This window comes from Gymnoscopelus braueri (assembly GCF_963280865.1).
Source record: "Gymnoscopelus braueri genome assembly, chromosome: 11".
Lineage (NCBI taxonomy): Eukaryota > Metazoa > Chordata > Actinopteri > Myctophiformes > Myctophidae > Gymnoscopelus > Gymnoscopelus braueri.
Window position 1 is genome coordinate 21,438,699 of NC_137613.1, and position 16,502 is coordinate 21,455,200.

At 40.8% G+C, this 16,502-nt stretch overlaps 1 protein-coding gene across 9 annotated transcripts in view; it reads left to right on the forward strand.

Moving 5' to 3' along the window:
* Window positions 1-16,502, forward strand: part of pleca (plectin a) — a 137,312-nt gene that overhangs the window by 77,858 nt on the left and 42,952 nt on the right. For 2 of the 9 annotated variants that reach the window (XM_080442124.1, XM_080442130.1), the window contains exon 1: window positions 7,427-8,281. The exons of 5 other annotated variants lie outside the window; for them this stretch is intronic. In XM_080442124.1, the coding sequence (XP_080298250.1) occupies window positions 8,122-8,281 (160 nt within the window). In that variant the 5' untranslated portion in view covers window positions 7,427-8,121. Of the gene's footprint in view, window positions 1-1,565; window positions 1,956-7,426; window positions 8,282-14,669; window positions 15,034-16,502 lie in introns of those variants that run through there. 2 more of the 9 variants (XM_080442126.1, XM_080442125.1) reach the window with 2 other exon arrangements.

Genomic DNA, 16,502 nt, shown 5'->3' on the forward strand with positions numbered 1-16,502 from the left:
TGATGTTTCGTGTTCGTCTGAGATATAGTTTCTAAGTGGCCCAAGATGTTATATGTCATAACATATAAGATGTTGTATGTCATAACTATCTTTGTGGTGGCACGTGCTGTAACTGCGTTAACTGTTTGCTAGATATTTGGAAATGTCATACTATAGCCTAGCCTAGTTTATTGAAGGTCTACTGTATATGGCGAACCACTGTTTTGTTTATACACTGACATTGAGCACGCCACAGGTCATGTCATAAGATCTATTTGGGCTTTTTTTAAATGGGAGACGGCTGCTATTTTGCCTTGCGTCGCCATCCCTTTGCAACCATGTCACTGGTCTTGGTGCCAGGTTACAGCATGGTATTAAGGGTGTAACTGATACTCTGCAGTGCCGAAGCTGAAACTCTCCTGGCTGTGTTTTGCCAATTGAAGGTTCTTGAGGCAAATGTCAGTGTGTCCACTGCGTGATGCTTTTGATCTTGGCCATAATGTATTTGGGTGTGTGGTGTGCACACAGCTTAGGGAGGATCAGTAGATAGGGTTTGTTTGTTGAGAAAGGATATGCACCAAAAGCTTTGCATAATAATGTAGCCCTAAAATGAGAGTCTCTGTACAGGCCATGACGTAACAAAGGTTACAGAATGAGTCAGTACTTTATAACCCTACTACACAAAAGTGGTAATCTCAGGAATTTGCAGTGCAGAAATAATTGTATTTATCAAAATGAGGAGAAAGTTTGCACATTTCTCTTGGTCTAGCCTACTTAAGGGGGGCTATTTTAATAACAGGGGATGTCCTAAAAGGAATGGTGTCGGGTAGGCCTATTGACTGAGTGACGAAGCAGGTTTAAAAGAGATTATTTTTAACCACCACTATTTTGGTGTTTTTTCACTGATTGTTGGTCAAACACTATTCATTTATGCAGGCTTCTGGGAAGGTTATGGGCATGTGCTATGCTGTCCCAGCATAAGGAAGCAATTAGGGAGCAAAAAATGTAAATTAAGCCGCACGATGAAACTGGATTGATGGCGAGCTGTCTGTCTATTCTGTGGGGGAAAATAAAATGGGAGTCATGGTTTTAGTACAAACACTGAGAAAAAGGGGAAGGACTTGGATCATACATGACTCATAAAGTGGGCTGGAAAATAACTGCAAGGGGCTTTGTCAAGGGGCAAAACATTCTATGGAGTTATTGAACAGTAAACTTGAAAGCAAGGTTTAGGTGTACTTCTGTATTTGCACTCCTTATCAATGCTGACCTGAGAGATAGAGAATGTGTGTGTGTGTGTGTGTGTGTGTCTGTCTGTGAGTGTGTGTGTTACACAAAACAGCCTCATGTATTATTAACCGCTGCAGATAGGCTGCGGAGAGCCTGGCACTGGGAAATGCAGAGAGCCTCTCGCAATGGCCAAGTGGAGTCACTACAGCAGAGGACTAGGAACTAACTTTGAACACTGTAAAGAGCTTGTAGTTAGAGAAAAGTAAATTGTGAACAAAGATTATGTTTTAAATAACTAGAAAGAATAATAGAAAGAACAGAAAGTGCCGGCAGGGAGAAAAGAGAGTGGGAGAAGAGAGAGAAAGAGGGGAGGGAGCTCAGCCACTTCTGGAGCCAGAGAGGACTGACTCACTGGCAGGGGAAAAAAGAGGGAGGGAGGCGGGGTGCACTGCTTGCTCCACTCGGCTCACTCTCGTAAAAGTCGCGAGCAACTTGGCCACCGCTCTTGTTTTAAAGTCCTGGATGGCACCACACCCCTAGACGCCCCCCTCCCCACCTCCCTTCCTCCACCCTCACTCACCTTTCACCCCAGCCCTCCCACCTGTCCTCGGAGCCCGTGACTCTCCATTCTGTCCCAGGCCCGATGCCGGCAAGCCCCCCTGGACATGTGTTCCCAACCCTGGTGGTTGTGGGACACTTCGTTACTCTTTACGTCTTTTGGCAGTGGAGACTACGTAAGAAGCAAGGTAAGACAGGCTTAGTTACAAGTCTTACTTCAGGAGAGCTGCTGGTGCTAGTATTTTGTGCCTGCGGGAGATAGATCAAAGTTGTTTTTTTCCTCTGTGGCAAACCGGCACCCTTCGGTCTTCACCATTCGTGCCTCCTCTCTCGTTTCTCTCTCGCTGTGTGCTGTCGTGATGCACACTCCCCTGTATCTCTTCCTCACCCCTCGTTTTTTTTCCCAACACTCCCCTCTCAGTTTCCTGCCGTGTGGAGAGTGGTGTAGTTAACCCTATAAATGCTGGTTGAAATGTGATGACGTAGGATCAGGGGTATTACACTCAACTAAGTTTTGATGTTTGGGTCTGTCTTATTTTAATTGACCTTGCATAGTGTCTAAAAGACTGATACATTTATATTGTATTTCTACTTTTGTGTTCATGTCATGTTGTATGGAGCAGGATGAATCTTTAATGCAGGAATCTTTTGACATTTGAGACTTTCTCAATCTACTTGTTGTTTATAAAAAATGTTCAACAGGCCCCAGCTGGCCTATACCCCTTCACACAGACATTCTGTTCTTAGGGGAGTGGGAGTTCCCAATGCGTTCTGCTCACTTAAAAACCTGAAGGTTACCTCTCAGGTATGTGGTGTTTAGCGACAGACACACCTTGCTGATCTATAATTTACTGTTGACACAGCTCGATGGTGGCCTGTCAAATAGCCTACATGCCCAGTACATCTCTGGCTGCAGGTAACCAAACCAGCCACACCCCTAGGCAAATTACTGTACAAGATACCTAGGGGAAAGTCTGCAGGTGTGGGAAGAGAACAATAGTAGTCCTCTCCCCACCCTCCCACGTTACAGTTGTGCTGTCAGAAAACCTGTTTAACAGCCACTGTACATAGTTTAAAAATACTTAAGCATACAGTGAAGTGGCATATGATAATAACGCATCTTAACATACATCTGTGGCATCTACTACTAGTTTTAAGGATGCCACCTGAGGCCAACTTTAAAGGAAAACAGTCAAAGTGTTATTTGAGAGGACCTTTGCCTTCACATATATTTTTGGGATATAACTTTATTTTGTTGAACAATGCCCAGGCAGAGGCAGCTTGTAATGGCTTTGGTGTAGTGATGACAGGTTTATCATCATAAGTCTGCCCCTGCACACACACACCCACACACACACACACACACACACACACACACACACACACACACACACATACACATACACGTACACACACGCACACACGCGCACACACACACACACACGCACACACACACATGCAGGAAGTCAAGGAGGGCCCGCCTAAAGCTGATAAGTGGAGATTTTTCAACTTGATATGTTATGATATGAGGGGTAACTTTCAAAACAATGACTAGGCAGCGCAACTTGAGGAAAGGTGGGGGATCTGCGCACTGTTGAAAAAAACTCCAGAGCTTATGAGGCAAAAAAAATTGAAAATGTAATATTAAAGTGCTTAGATGACAAAAAAATATAATAAAATAAAATAGTTGAAAATAAAGAGCTATGCTTCATCAATTTGCTGTTAGGGAATCTGCATTGATCGGGACCATATAGTATGCTTAACTGTGGTTGTGGCTGCACGTACTGCAAGACTACAGCAGGTACTTATTCAACTACAGATCAAATAGAATGTGACCAGGAAGAGAGGTTTGACTGGTAAATGGCAGGCAAACTTTGTGCTGTAAAGTAGGCCAAATGCCATCTCTGCACTATGTTGATATTCAGCTCATTTGCATGTGAAGAAACCAGGTTTCATGATTGGACTCGTAGCGATAGTACTTACTCTTGCACAATTATACTACCATTAAATGTATTTGAGCTAGTTTTTACTTTGTCGTAGAGGTGGTAGACAGCAGTAGGTTATCTGTTGACATTACACGTCTAGTTCAAACAAAAGGAAAGGTGCGTAGTGTGGATGTCACGTGCTGCATGATGTTGGGCAGACAAAGCCTGGCCAAGAGTACTTGTGTAAAGCGAGGCTGTAGTTTGTTATAACAAGGTGCCTTTGGCTTCGTTCATTAAGGGGGGAAGGTGGCTCTGGGGCAAAGAGGATTTACCCCAGCCAGGTTAAAAAAAGCACACAGAATGTCTGCAGCCCTGCCACACGCAGAGGTCGGGTGATGATGGTCAACTCAACACAGGAAAGAGGAGGGGGTTGGCGTGTCTGTGTATCCTGGATACAGACATAACATAACAAACTTATAGTTGCTGCTAAGCTGTGTACGCGTGTTCCCGATCTGATCCTCAGGACCTTTAAACAATCTGAGTAATTTATTTGTGTGTGTATGTGTGTTTGTGTGTGTGTGTATGTATGGCTGGATAATGAAAGAGTCATTTGCTCTGAGCCGCGTGTGATTGTAATGATTACAGATGAGAGTTTGTGTAGCAATTTAAGTAGCAGACCATCATTACCATAGGTTGTAAATCACCCGCTTTCAGTTGATTTGGGCTTCTCCTCATCTGTGTTCTCCTAAACCGTGGGATAGTATAGTGTTGCCTGCAGTTTAATACGTTGCAAAGTAACTGAAAAGGAATCCTTGTTGTCTGCTCTCCTCGATTGTTGTGCTTCTACTGTTCTTTTGCCTTGAGATTTCCGTCAACAGTATTTTATTAGAGGCTCTCTAAGGTCTCTGGAGATTAGAAGATTGCCATGCACTTTTATGGTACCATTCTTGATAGTGAATTTAATCCGTCCTTTCAGGAAGACACACCCAAGTCAGCATCAAACATTACTGTAGAGCAGGGGATGGCACTGGAGACAAGGTGGCTCGGTCTAGTGAACGCCAAGCCATGTATTTTGAGTTGGCATGGATCCAGGTTTTGGCTTGTAAAGCCTGATTTGTGTACCGCCGTACAACGGAGCATAAATTAGGCATTACTTTGTTTCTGTGTCTCTTGATTCGTAACTTGTCTGTATAACTATAATGAGATATTTGAAGAGTGTGGACGCCCATTCAGGCTGCAACCATTGTGTCCTGACCTCCCGCTATGCCTTTCACAATGACCTGCGGACAACAAAGACATTATGTGCACACGTGTACAAATCCACACATATACACAGGTGCAACACAAGGCAACACACTCCTGAGTGTTAATTTTACTTTCAGAGTTGAATTAACACTCCATCGATCCTCTCCAGCATCTTGGCATGTCCTCAAGAATAAATGATACTGCATGTGTTTTGTTGTGTCAAGTGTCAATGCTGATACAGCGTCTGAGATATCTCCGATTATGTTTCATAGGGTGAAGAGCCGGCAGCCTTGTCACATCAACGCCCTTTTCTGATCAAAACTGGCTCTCTCATATCAGGGAAAATACCACCAACTACCTCTGCCAAAAACAGGACTTTTTTAATCTTCTCCATCAACCAAACATTCAAGGTTTTACTACAGGACAAGTTGAGGGTGACTTTTAATTAGAATTTTATTTCAGTTTTTCTATTTTGATTAGTTTGACAAAAAATAAATAAATGTGAAACCCAATTCTCATAGTCTTAAGCATAGGTTTACTTTTAGGAATTTAATTTTTGTTTCATATCTGTGTGCTAATTGTGGTCCACAGAATTCATCAGATGCAGTAGACTCATAGTCATGATTGATAATACCAGTACTGGTATAACACTGGTATAATCCTGGTATTACACAGACTGTGTTTAAAATATGAAACATCCAAAAAAGAATGTATGAAATACATGAATACACCCTGTTTTGATAGAAACATTATCTCCCATTTGTTGGTAAGTTTTTAGCAATGAAATTTATTTTTGTTACAAAATAATTACATTTGGAATGGTTGCATATTAAGGGAGCTTTATATGTATACTTAATTTTTATAAATGTATCGTGTGATTATCAGTCTAGTAACCTAGAACTAATCTGGGTCAGTATATAGCTGCTGAGAATAAAAAGTAAATTTTGAACTATTGAGCACTAAAATTAAACGATATCCTTAAACACCCAGAACTGACATTTTCCCCTCATCTACACTTTTGAATGGTTGACAAGTGTTTGGGAATTAATTCTTCTCTTTGGAAATTTACCCCATGTTTGTCCTTCTATTCTTATTAAAAGACATTTGGAATACAAGTCTGATTTTTCTTTTGAATCCACTTTTCTTTTCTTTTTTATTATTAAAAAAATACTTTGTATGTAGTTGAATTTGTTTAATTGTGATTCAGATTCTGAAGAGGGGTCCCTGTGGTGAATAAAGAAACAGGAACAGAAACAATAAAACAAAAAAAAGGAATTAGTGTGCCAGAACAAATACTTGTATTGCAGATAATGTGGGAAAGCTTATTTATTGCACAAATGAAGAAAGAAAAACGTATTTTACTGTATGTGAATATGAAATGCTTTCAATGTTATGGAAAGAGAAAACAAGCCTGCTCTGTTCAGATTATTTATGACGCACAGCTGTTATGAATGTGCCTAAAGTGTAATTTATCATCCATGGCACATGCTGCAGACACAGTTGGTCCTATTATATATGCTGTGCAACAGAGTAGTCACAGGCTGTGTAATCACTCAATAGGCTCCTCACTATCTGGGCGATATGTCAACACAATAAATTATCTGGTATTTCTGACCAAATACCTTGATATTGTGTGATAATATAGGTTTTATTTTGTAATTTTCCCAATTATTTCTAAAGAATAAAATAAGTTACTTAAAACCAGGAAATAACATCAACATGCCATATCATGATATTTTGATATCCAAAATCCCAGACATAGCCTATCTAGTCTCATATATCACGAAATTATAATGATATGATATAGCCCATTATAATGATATATGATATAGCCCAGTCCAGCCCAACTATTATAGTTGAGGACTTTATTAGCCTACTCCTGTAACTCCCTGTTTTAGGGCAGTGGTTCTCAAAGTGCGGTCCCAGGACCCTCAGTGTTCCTTGCTTGAGGGGGTTCTAAATTGACACTTACAGGTATGTAACTCTGACAGTTGGTTCCATCTGTACACTGTCAGAGTCAGGGGGGGAGGGGGTCCTTGACATTTAAACGTTTGAGAACCACTGCTGTAGGGCATTGGTTCTCAAAGTGGGGTCCGGGGACCCCCAGGGGTACTTGAGGGGGTTCCAGGGGGTCCCCAAATGATGGACAGGAACCAAATGGACCCTTATGGGTCTGTAACTCTGAGAGTGTACTTTTTGTACACTCTCAGAGTTAAATTAACATTGATTTTACAATATGAATTGGGGTCCCAGGTATAAATGTCATTAAATGGGGGTCCGTAGCCTAATGCATGTTAAACTGGGGGTCCTTGAAATTTAAATGGTTGAGAATCACTGCTAGAGAGCCGTAAAAATCTTCTCTTATGGGGGTCCCTGGCTTATCTTTTCAAATGGGGGTCCGCGGGCTAATTAGTGTCAATTTGGGGGTCCTTGACATTAAAAAGTTTGAGAACCACTGCTGTAGGGAGTAGGGAATGAGTGAATGATTTCGGACACATCCACACAGTGTACAGTTGAAATAGGGAAGACATCACACAGAGTAGAGGGCGGGGTCTGGTAGTGATTTGAATAATACTGCATTTATATGTACTGTCTGTCTGTCCTGCCAAAAGATCGGTCTTCATTTCTGTTTTGAAAGCTATTAAAAACATTCCATGGTGCCTTATGTAATGTTCGGTAATGAAGGCACACAGCCATTTCCATTTCACATGCACCGCCACGCTAAAGTAGTGACAGACATCTCGTGTGGAGCTGAAAACAAGACAGTGTGTAAACGCTGCTCCAGACGGGGGCAGGCGGTCTAATCTGGGATGTCTTCTTGTTCCATGTTATCATGATGTGTCCAACGGCAGCGCTGCGAGGCACAATGGAGGAGAAGAGAAGAGCGCTCACTCCTTCATTTCATTAAACACAAACAAATGTGGGCCGGGCTTTTGGAAAGGGAACGTTTGACTCTTTGCAATGCGATACGACCCCTTTTTTCCCTCTACTTCTTCATGTGGCTTCGGTTCGGTAGAGGAGAAAGGATTCTTTTTTTTTTGGTCTGGAGAGCTGAACTCAGAGGACGAACGCGTGCGGCAGGATAGCCTATACATTTTGGGTGGTGTGGGGGGGGGTTTAAAGAGTGTCCACAGTGGTGCGCATTTACGCACAGCAGCACACAAACAAAACAAAACAAAACAGGATGGCTAAACTTGTCACAGATACGGCCATCGCAGCTAAGTCGTCTTCTTGGTATGGCGGCGCCTTCGACCGGGATATTATTTATGGACGCGCTAATTACATCCACGAAATGAGCTGTGGTGAAGTGGGATCCCATCTGTACAGCCGCATGTGTTGCGCAGGTAAGCAGCGCTTGTCCGGTCATCTTCTACCGTCTGTCGGCTCTGTCTGTCTCCACTCTCCAGGCGTCTCCGTCCGTGTAATAGGAGGAGTTCTGTGAGGGAGGGCTGGGGGTGTGAGTGTGGGGGGCTGGTGATGGTGTTAACCTATTGCATGCAAGCACTGGTAACGGGATAGGTGGGCACTAAAGGGACATCTGGGCACCTCGATGTAAAATTGGCTATTTTGTCCAAAATGTTAAAAATATATATATATATTTGAAAAATAACCACTTAAACCCCATACGGGGAAACGGAGTCCCTCAGGGCTCAATACTTGTGTATTTAATGTTTTGTGTCATTGTGGGGAAAGCTTTCCCTGAAAATAGGGCGTTGCATTGTGAACTTGCCAATCTGATATTTTCAGTGAAAGCCTTCCCCACAACATGGATGCTGGGGTTTAAGTGGTTAAGTAAAGTAAAGTACACGATTACATGCTTAAATATTCAACAATTAAGGTCTAATATTTCTACAATTGCTACAAATTGCTACAAAACCTGTATATCCAGTCATTTTGGGGCATAAACAAGAAGTTTAAGTTAAGTCTGATAATGATGTACAGTGTATGTTCACATCATGTATACTTTACATTACTTAAGACCATTTTTCTAATATTTAATTTTTTAACATTTTGGACAAATTAGCCAATTTTACATCGAGGTGCCCAGATGTCCCTAGTGCCCATCTATGCTGCATCAACCTGTTGCATACAAGCATTGCATTGGCAACATTACACCGAAAATAGTAGATCTACAAGCTCACAATGCATTGCACAGCAATGCGCTGTGAGCTTGTAGATCGTCTTTCTTTGTTATAGCCTACCACTTGCTCTTTCATTCCACAGGACCGCTTCCCAGCTTTGAGAAATTGAGGATAATATGATATTCTCAATTAATTAATAATATTTTATAATATCCTCAGGCTATTATACATTTTAGTATATAGGCCTACTTGCACAATTTACACACAAGACAAAATGTCAATCACAGTTACCTTTTTTATGTCTCGTAATAGATTTTCATAATGTGATGATGACAGTATAGGCCTAGCCCTAATATTTATTTTGCAAACACTCATTGCTCTTTGTAAAGTGGTCTGACTATAGTGCACCAAGGAACGTTTACACAAGAAATGGGATTGCCTATCGCCCAAATACCTTTGATCTATTAAGAATGATTCACAACAACATGTTTTGTTTGGACAGCCTATTTTACATCCAATATGGGTGCTGCAAGAAATCTCGTCTCGTCTGAAAAAGTAGGCAACCACAGTTTAACTGTTCCCTCTCTATTCATATGCAACAGCTTAAACATTAACCACATTTCTTATCGTGTCCTTCTTCCACTCTAGTCATGTAAAACATTATGGTTATTATCGTTATCATTGGACTGTATAAAATCTAACGGGACCACTCAACATTCCCCACAGGAGGCTGTTTTCTTTTTTTCTCCCTGAAGTCAGTCCCCTTTGCTCCAGAGCAAGTATTTTCTTTTGCCAACAACTCATTTATAAATAATACGTCCCAATGGACTCCCAAGCTTCTGTGTGTTTTGGTATGTTGTCCTGGAGACAACTCTCACGTTTCATTTTACGGCAATCGAGAGTGTGACTGTCCAACAACACAAGCCAAAACACTGTCGGCCACTGTTGACCTACTACTTACTACTACTTTCCACAGTTGTCATAGTAACTCTTGACTAGAACAGTGGTTCTCAACTTATGGGTCGGTACCTCCAGGGGGGTCCCCAAATGACAGTGAAGTGACAATTTAAGGACTTTTAAGACCTTTTTAATATATATATTTTTTTTTAACCCATTAAGACCTGGAACTGTGTCATTTTTTGATTTGAGCTAAAAAGCATTATTTTACACTTTGGCTATTCAAAAATAGCAAATATTTGCTAAAAATTGTAGATAAAAATCGTGAAAATGTGTGCAAATCTTTGAATATATATATTTTTAAAGCAAACATTTTTAACTCAAATCTTTGCCTCTAGGGGTCCCTGGAACAATATATTTTGATGGGGTCGGCGGCCAAATACATATAATTTTGGGGGTCCTTGACATGAAAAAGTTTGAGCACCACTGATATAGAAACATACGTTTTTCAGAATACTGTTGAGATTTAGGAGACGGCTTCAGGTCTTAATGGGTTAAAGAAAGCAAAGAAAAAGACCATTACTGCATCAAAAAGTAATCACACGAGGCGTTGTGAGCTTGTAGATCTGGTATTTTCACAATATTTATCTCTGGAACGGAGTCAAACAAAACGGGGGGTCCCCAGTTCAAATATGATTATTTTGGTTGGTCACAGCCTGAAAAGTTTGAGAACCACTGGACTAGAAGGTGGAAAGAAAGGCATAGAAAATCACCAGTGACATATTGTATTAATTAATTTATACATTTGGCTGGTGATAATTGTAGATAACATTTGAGTTTGATGAAACATTAGAGTACAGTAGTATCCCATTTTCAACAGAGGAGGGAGACAAACATCCTCTCCTCCTGGATTATTGGCTGTCACTACCGCAGCTGGAGAGCCCATCTTCTCCATCCAAATTACCCAGTGATACCATACTTTTGTAACCACAAATTAATGAAAAGAATTGCATATTCCTTTTGGTGTTTGGGTGCATATTCCCGGAGTGAAAATGGTCACATCTTTCTTAAACAAGAGCTGGTGTCATCTGTTTCTTTCCATGGTGGATGCGGAGACGTCATAATTAAGGGCTACAGCTATTAGGGGCTGCAGCAACCTTAGAGATTATTCTATTGATTACTTTTTTGATTAATCAAATAATCGAGATGCACATTTGTATTTGTTTTTTATATCAACAAATCCCAAAAAAATCTAAGTCTAAGTCAATTAGTCTGATTAAACACTTAAGCCCTATTTTACACTTGCACTGTTGTCGTACAACAGTGTCACACAAAAACAACGAAAATAGCCGATCTACAAGCTCACAACGGGTTGCGATATAATGTGTTGTGAGCTCGTAGATCAGCTAATTTTGGTGTTTTTTTGGGGGGGGGGAGGACAAAGCTCTATTGTTTTTTATGATAATTGAGTATTGATTATTTTTTATAATGATTAAATTGATTCCTTCGATTAACTGTTGCACCCCTAATCCATAATAACGACACAGCTTTGTAGTCTATAGTAGATCATATTTTTTATAAGGGCATCTTTATTGCACGTTGGGATCTGCTGCCATAATGCCCTTAGGGCTTCCCTTCCATGCCTTCTCTATGAGCCCACTGAACCATCTTACATTATTTCCATTACTCCTTTCTTATTAATTCGATCATATAACACATGAAGAAAGCTTCCACAAATGTTTATTAACATTCCTCTCCTCTAAAGGGCCAGTATTGCGTGTTATATCATGTGCACAGAGAGAGATGGTTAGGTGAGGTGAGGTGGTCGAGGTGATGGGGTTATCGCAGGGAGCCGGCTCCCACTGTCTGTGTGGTGGATGGGTACGCCCCGAGTAGGAATGTTCAGAAAGAAAACACAATAAAATTCTGAGTGTTTAGTTTTTAGTCTCTGAACTTAACTCTCTGTGAGAGTGTAAAAATGGACCCTTGAGGTTGATGGTGTACAAGCTCCCCCTCATGCCAAAGCTGTCATCGTAAAACATGCTATCTGCTTTTATGACTTATGGCTCATCCCTGCATAGTATATGCTATAGGGGGAGAAAATTCCCCCGCTTAAAGAAAGCCAATGTGTTCCAACTTGTTGCTATTCTTAAATTCTTAAAATAATACAAAAAGGGTGACTGATGGTATTTTTATTTAGCAACACAATGTTGATGTTTTTATTATATAATATTCTGAATGGCATTAGCCTTTACTAGCAGAAAAACTTCATATTTCTATTAACTGTATATTCCAACTAACCTAATTGCTATCTGGAAATGTCTGGTGGAGCATGACTGTATATGAAAATAATTTGTAATCTAGGGGCAAGATAAAAGCAAAAATCTATTAAAAATGGTAATGTCTTAAATGTGGTAGTTGATTAATTAATGTATGCAAATTAATTTAGCATACACGGTTTATACAGGTAAAACGAATGATAGCACTTTGCAGTTGATGTGCTTGAACATTCCTCAACGTTTTGTTATCAGGTTATCAAGTTCATATTTCAGGACATCAGTTGATTTTCAAGGAGACACCATGCACATCTGCAATAGACAAAACATACAGAAAACATGTGTGAAACACATGTTTTCTGTTAATAATTAATAATGAAATATGCACCATGCATATTTGTAATAGACAAAAACATTTGCAGAAGACATATGTGAGACACATGAAATTAATACTGAAAAATGCAGAAAATGCTATAAAAGTGTGAGGGCTAGGAGTCTGTTGAGCATTTTAGCAGCTTTGGTCTCCTTGTGTTATTTTACAACCATCTCACTTTAAGGCTATGCTTGGGGTTTTTGGTGTGGTTCTGTAATTCGTAATGCATGTATTATGATTAGGGCTACATTAAAACCAAATAAGGCGGGTAGAGGTATCAGCAACTTCTTCTCATGTCCCAACAAGCCACCGCCCAGTGCAGGCATTCAAAGAATCCCTCTCCTCTCCAAGATCCTGTGTCAGTATCTCCTTTGAAAGAAGAAGATGGATACTGCTAAGGGTGAAAGGTGTTCCAGGTATGTCGGTGCTATGTGACACATCTGTGAAGGTGCTAAGCTACAGCACTGGAGGCCTTGAACCAGGTCGTGACCATGGCTCCGTCAAATAGCTCCCGTCCCGTATTCCCTGAGAGCAATGTCTGTATTGCATATGGCAGACGTTACTTAATTGTTTTGATCATTTTCAGACTACAGATGCGCAGAGGTGATTTACTGTATAAACAAACAAAGTGCTGACACGTGAGTCCCTCATTGCGTGTGGAACGTACTGTTGACACAGAGGACACACCGCTCACCTCAGTCTGCCTTGGATTTGATACTCTATTCACACAATGGCTGCATTGTGGGCAAACTAATTTCTCGCAGCCCGCTGGCATGTCTTTCTGACGCTTTTGTTTGTCTTTTGTCGGTTCCAACTCCAGAAAATCAAAACCAAATGCTTGAAAGAAATCATTTGTCTCAGACAAGAATGCTCAGCAATGTTCTTTTTAGAAAATCTCAAAATAGTTACATTCTTGTTGGCTTTGGATTCTTGTTCATCCCCCAAAGTATCCTCCCCTCACCCTCACTCACTGGAAACAACCTCTTCAATGGAGAGATCCCTGTAATTGTGCCCTGATGGAAGAACAAAATATATAGTCGTTGTGCCCTGTAATTGTGCTCTGATGGAGTCGGAAAAATTCATACCCTATGGGTACTGGGTGAATGTGGTACAATGTTCTTTGGGAGTGAGAATTGGTTTCCATTGTATACGTTGCCTCCTGCCCTGGTCTTCTCTGCTAAAGAACAGGCCATTCATTCAGTGTGCTGTGATGTGTGGCGTGTATCCAGCCTCTCTGCCTCTGGCCACACACTTGGAGTTGGTGGCTTGAACACGTGGTGCTCAATTAGGGTCAGTGGGCACTGGTGGACCATTTCGGTTAAGCTGGACCACTTCGATTAAGCTGGACAATAGGGATGCCCACCCACTCACGTTAGTGGTGTTTTTGTTTGTATTTGGAATGGTAACTCACTTTGTTCACAGGTGAGCAGCAGGCTATTCAATAATTACAATAGTTGGTAGAACAGCTAAATGACAAACATTTAAAAACTACTGTATCTACATACTGTAGTATTACAGTATGTAGTATTACATCGTCATTTAGCTGATACTTATTTAAAGCTTGCTCAAAGACAAAGGTGCATACAATTCATCTGTTTTTGATGGCTGTTAACTTATGTTTAAAATTAGGAATGAGGTGTGAGTTTCATAGTATCTTTATGTTATTTTAAGCATTATTCCATATTTCATTTTATTGGCTTATTCGGCTTAGCACTTGAAGCTAAACTAAATGCTTAAAGCTCAATTGCTTTAGCAAATACCTGAGTGATACACAATAAGTACAACAGTAGGATAAGCCTGAAGGTTATGTACACATGGGAATTACCTTTAAGGCCCATTTGGCGCTCAGGTATGCCCAGTTATGTAACTGTGCTCCTCTGCTGTGGCACCCTGGGGCCCATTGTCTTTGCGAACTTCTCCCGCTGATTTGGTGCAGAGGACAGCTAGGTTTAGGGTTGTCTTTGTTAAGGCATGGCCTGGGTGGAGTGCAGTGGGCTGGGTTTGGGTGTACGGGGTTGGGCTGGGCCGCGCCTGGAGGAACAGACTCCCCCCTCGCTCTCTCTACATAGACCACAGTGTTGTGAATGACAGGTACTGACATTGTAGCCTGCAGGCAGGCATTTTGCAAGACTAAAGAGAAGAGAAAAAAAAGAGAAAAACAGTGTGTTAGACTCAGAGACAGTAAATGCTGGAAGAATGGAGAACAAAAAAAGTGCAGGAACTGTATTGGGGGCTTGAACACTCCTACTCCTCCTAGCAGCACACCCCCTTCGAAGTTGAACCGTGCAAACTGTCTACAGTTGTCTGTTTGTTGTTTCTTGCATTGAGTCAACGGCACCGATCTGGCCGTGCAATGGCAATGCACCACAGCTTCAGAAATTACTCCTCTGACAGCGTGAGTAGTGACGGGGTCTTCATAGAGGACTCATATCGCCAGGGCAGGCTTAAGGCCACTGACTACAGAAAAGGTAGAGTTTTTATTTGAGTCTTTGTTGCAATGCCACAGACAGTTTCGCAGTATTCTTTTTCCCTCCCCTTGTTGTTGTTTCTGTGAAGTCTATGATATGAAAGATATGTGTGCTAATAGGAAATATATTAGCTTTGAATGAAATTAGATTAATGTCTTGGTTGCAATTAGAGATTTCTTTCTGCATTGAAATCTGTCATGTTGGTATGCAGGTCTCTGTCCATCTTTTCCATTTCCATCCATGGAGTGATTTGACAGTTGTGTATTCGTGTAAATGTGTACCTTCTATACATTCTGATGTGAGGTCGGTCTTCCATATCTACTGCCTCCTCTCAAATGGGCCACACCCCTTTGTTGCCATGGTTACTCCTTCCTTTAACCACATTAACTCTGGTGTCCCTATATAGTTTGGACATGTCGTTATAGGCCAAAATAAGATAGAAAAAGATTTTTCTACATTTCTTTACATGTTTCTAAATGTTTCTAAAACAGCAAGGTACAAGCTCACACCTGTAGATTGGCTGTCTTCAAATAGTGAAAGTATAAAATAGCGCTTAAGTGGTCAATGGTTAGCTATCATAGTACAGACATATTTAGCACAAACATAATGGGAAATATAGGAAACGTCATGTGTGAATCTGATTTTACTCTTTTGTCACTAAGTTGCTATGTTTTCTATCACAAGTATCAGACAGTGGTTGCAGTATTTTTATAGCAGTAAGGGGTATAGAATCATAAAACAGTATCTCACAAGATCAGGCTACTGCTTTAGGCTACAAAGGTCTACTAAACAGAAACATGCATGAGACAAATCATTATTTGACTCACTTTCGGTTGTCTAGTTTGAAATGGTCTGTCTGGAATGTGTTTTGAGATTTGGAATGTTAATGTCAACCCTCAGGTAACCCCTGACCTTTGCTGCCTTAAAAATCCTCTAAAGTCGGCCAGGACACCCATGACCCACGAGGACCCATTCAAATTGCATTATAAAACAGAATGTGAGATGCCAGAGGGTTAAGGCTTATACTTTATTACACATCCCAACTTTTCTGACTAAAATAATCAAAAATCAAACGTATTTCCAGCCTTTGCATCTTATTTGAAAACACAGAGAAACAGAATTGTCCAGAGCAGAACATAATAACAGCATTATGTCTGCATAGCCTTAGTTTCCTAGTTTCCTGCTTTCATGCCTAATTTCCCACTTTTCCAGAATCAGGGTCACTGTATTTGACAAGTACATTATGTGTACATGATTTTCTCTCTGTGACATTTGTGCCACAAAATCAACACTCACATTGACATATGCTGTATAGCAAATGCTGCTAAGGTTACCTAATTTCACATTGTAAATGCGGAAAGGAAGAGGGCATACAGCAGGTTGCAGCTGCAGTTTTTTTATTGATTGATTGATTGATTGATTGATTGATTGATTGAATGCTTTATTAACAGTTCCAAATAGTACAGTGG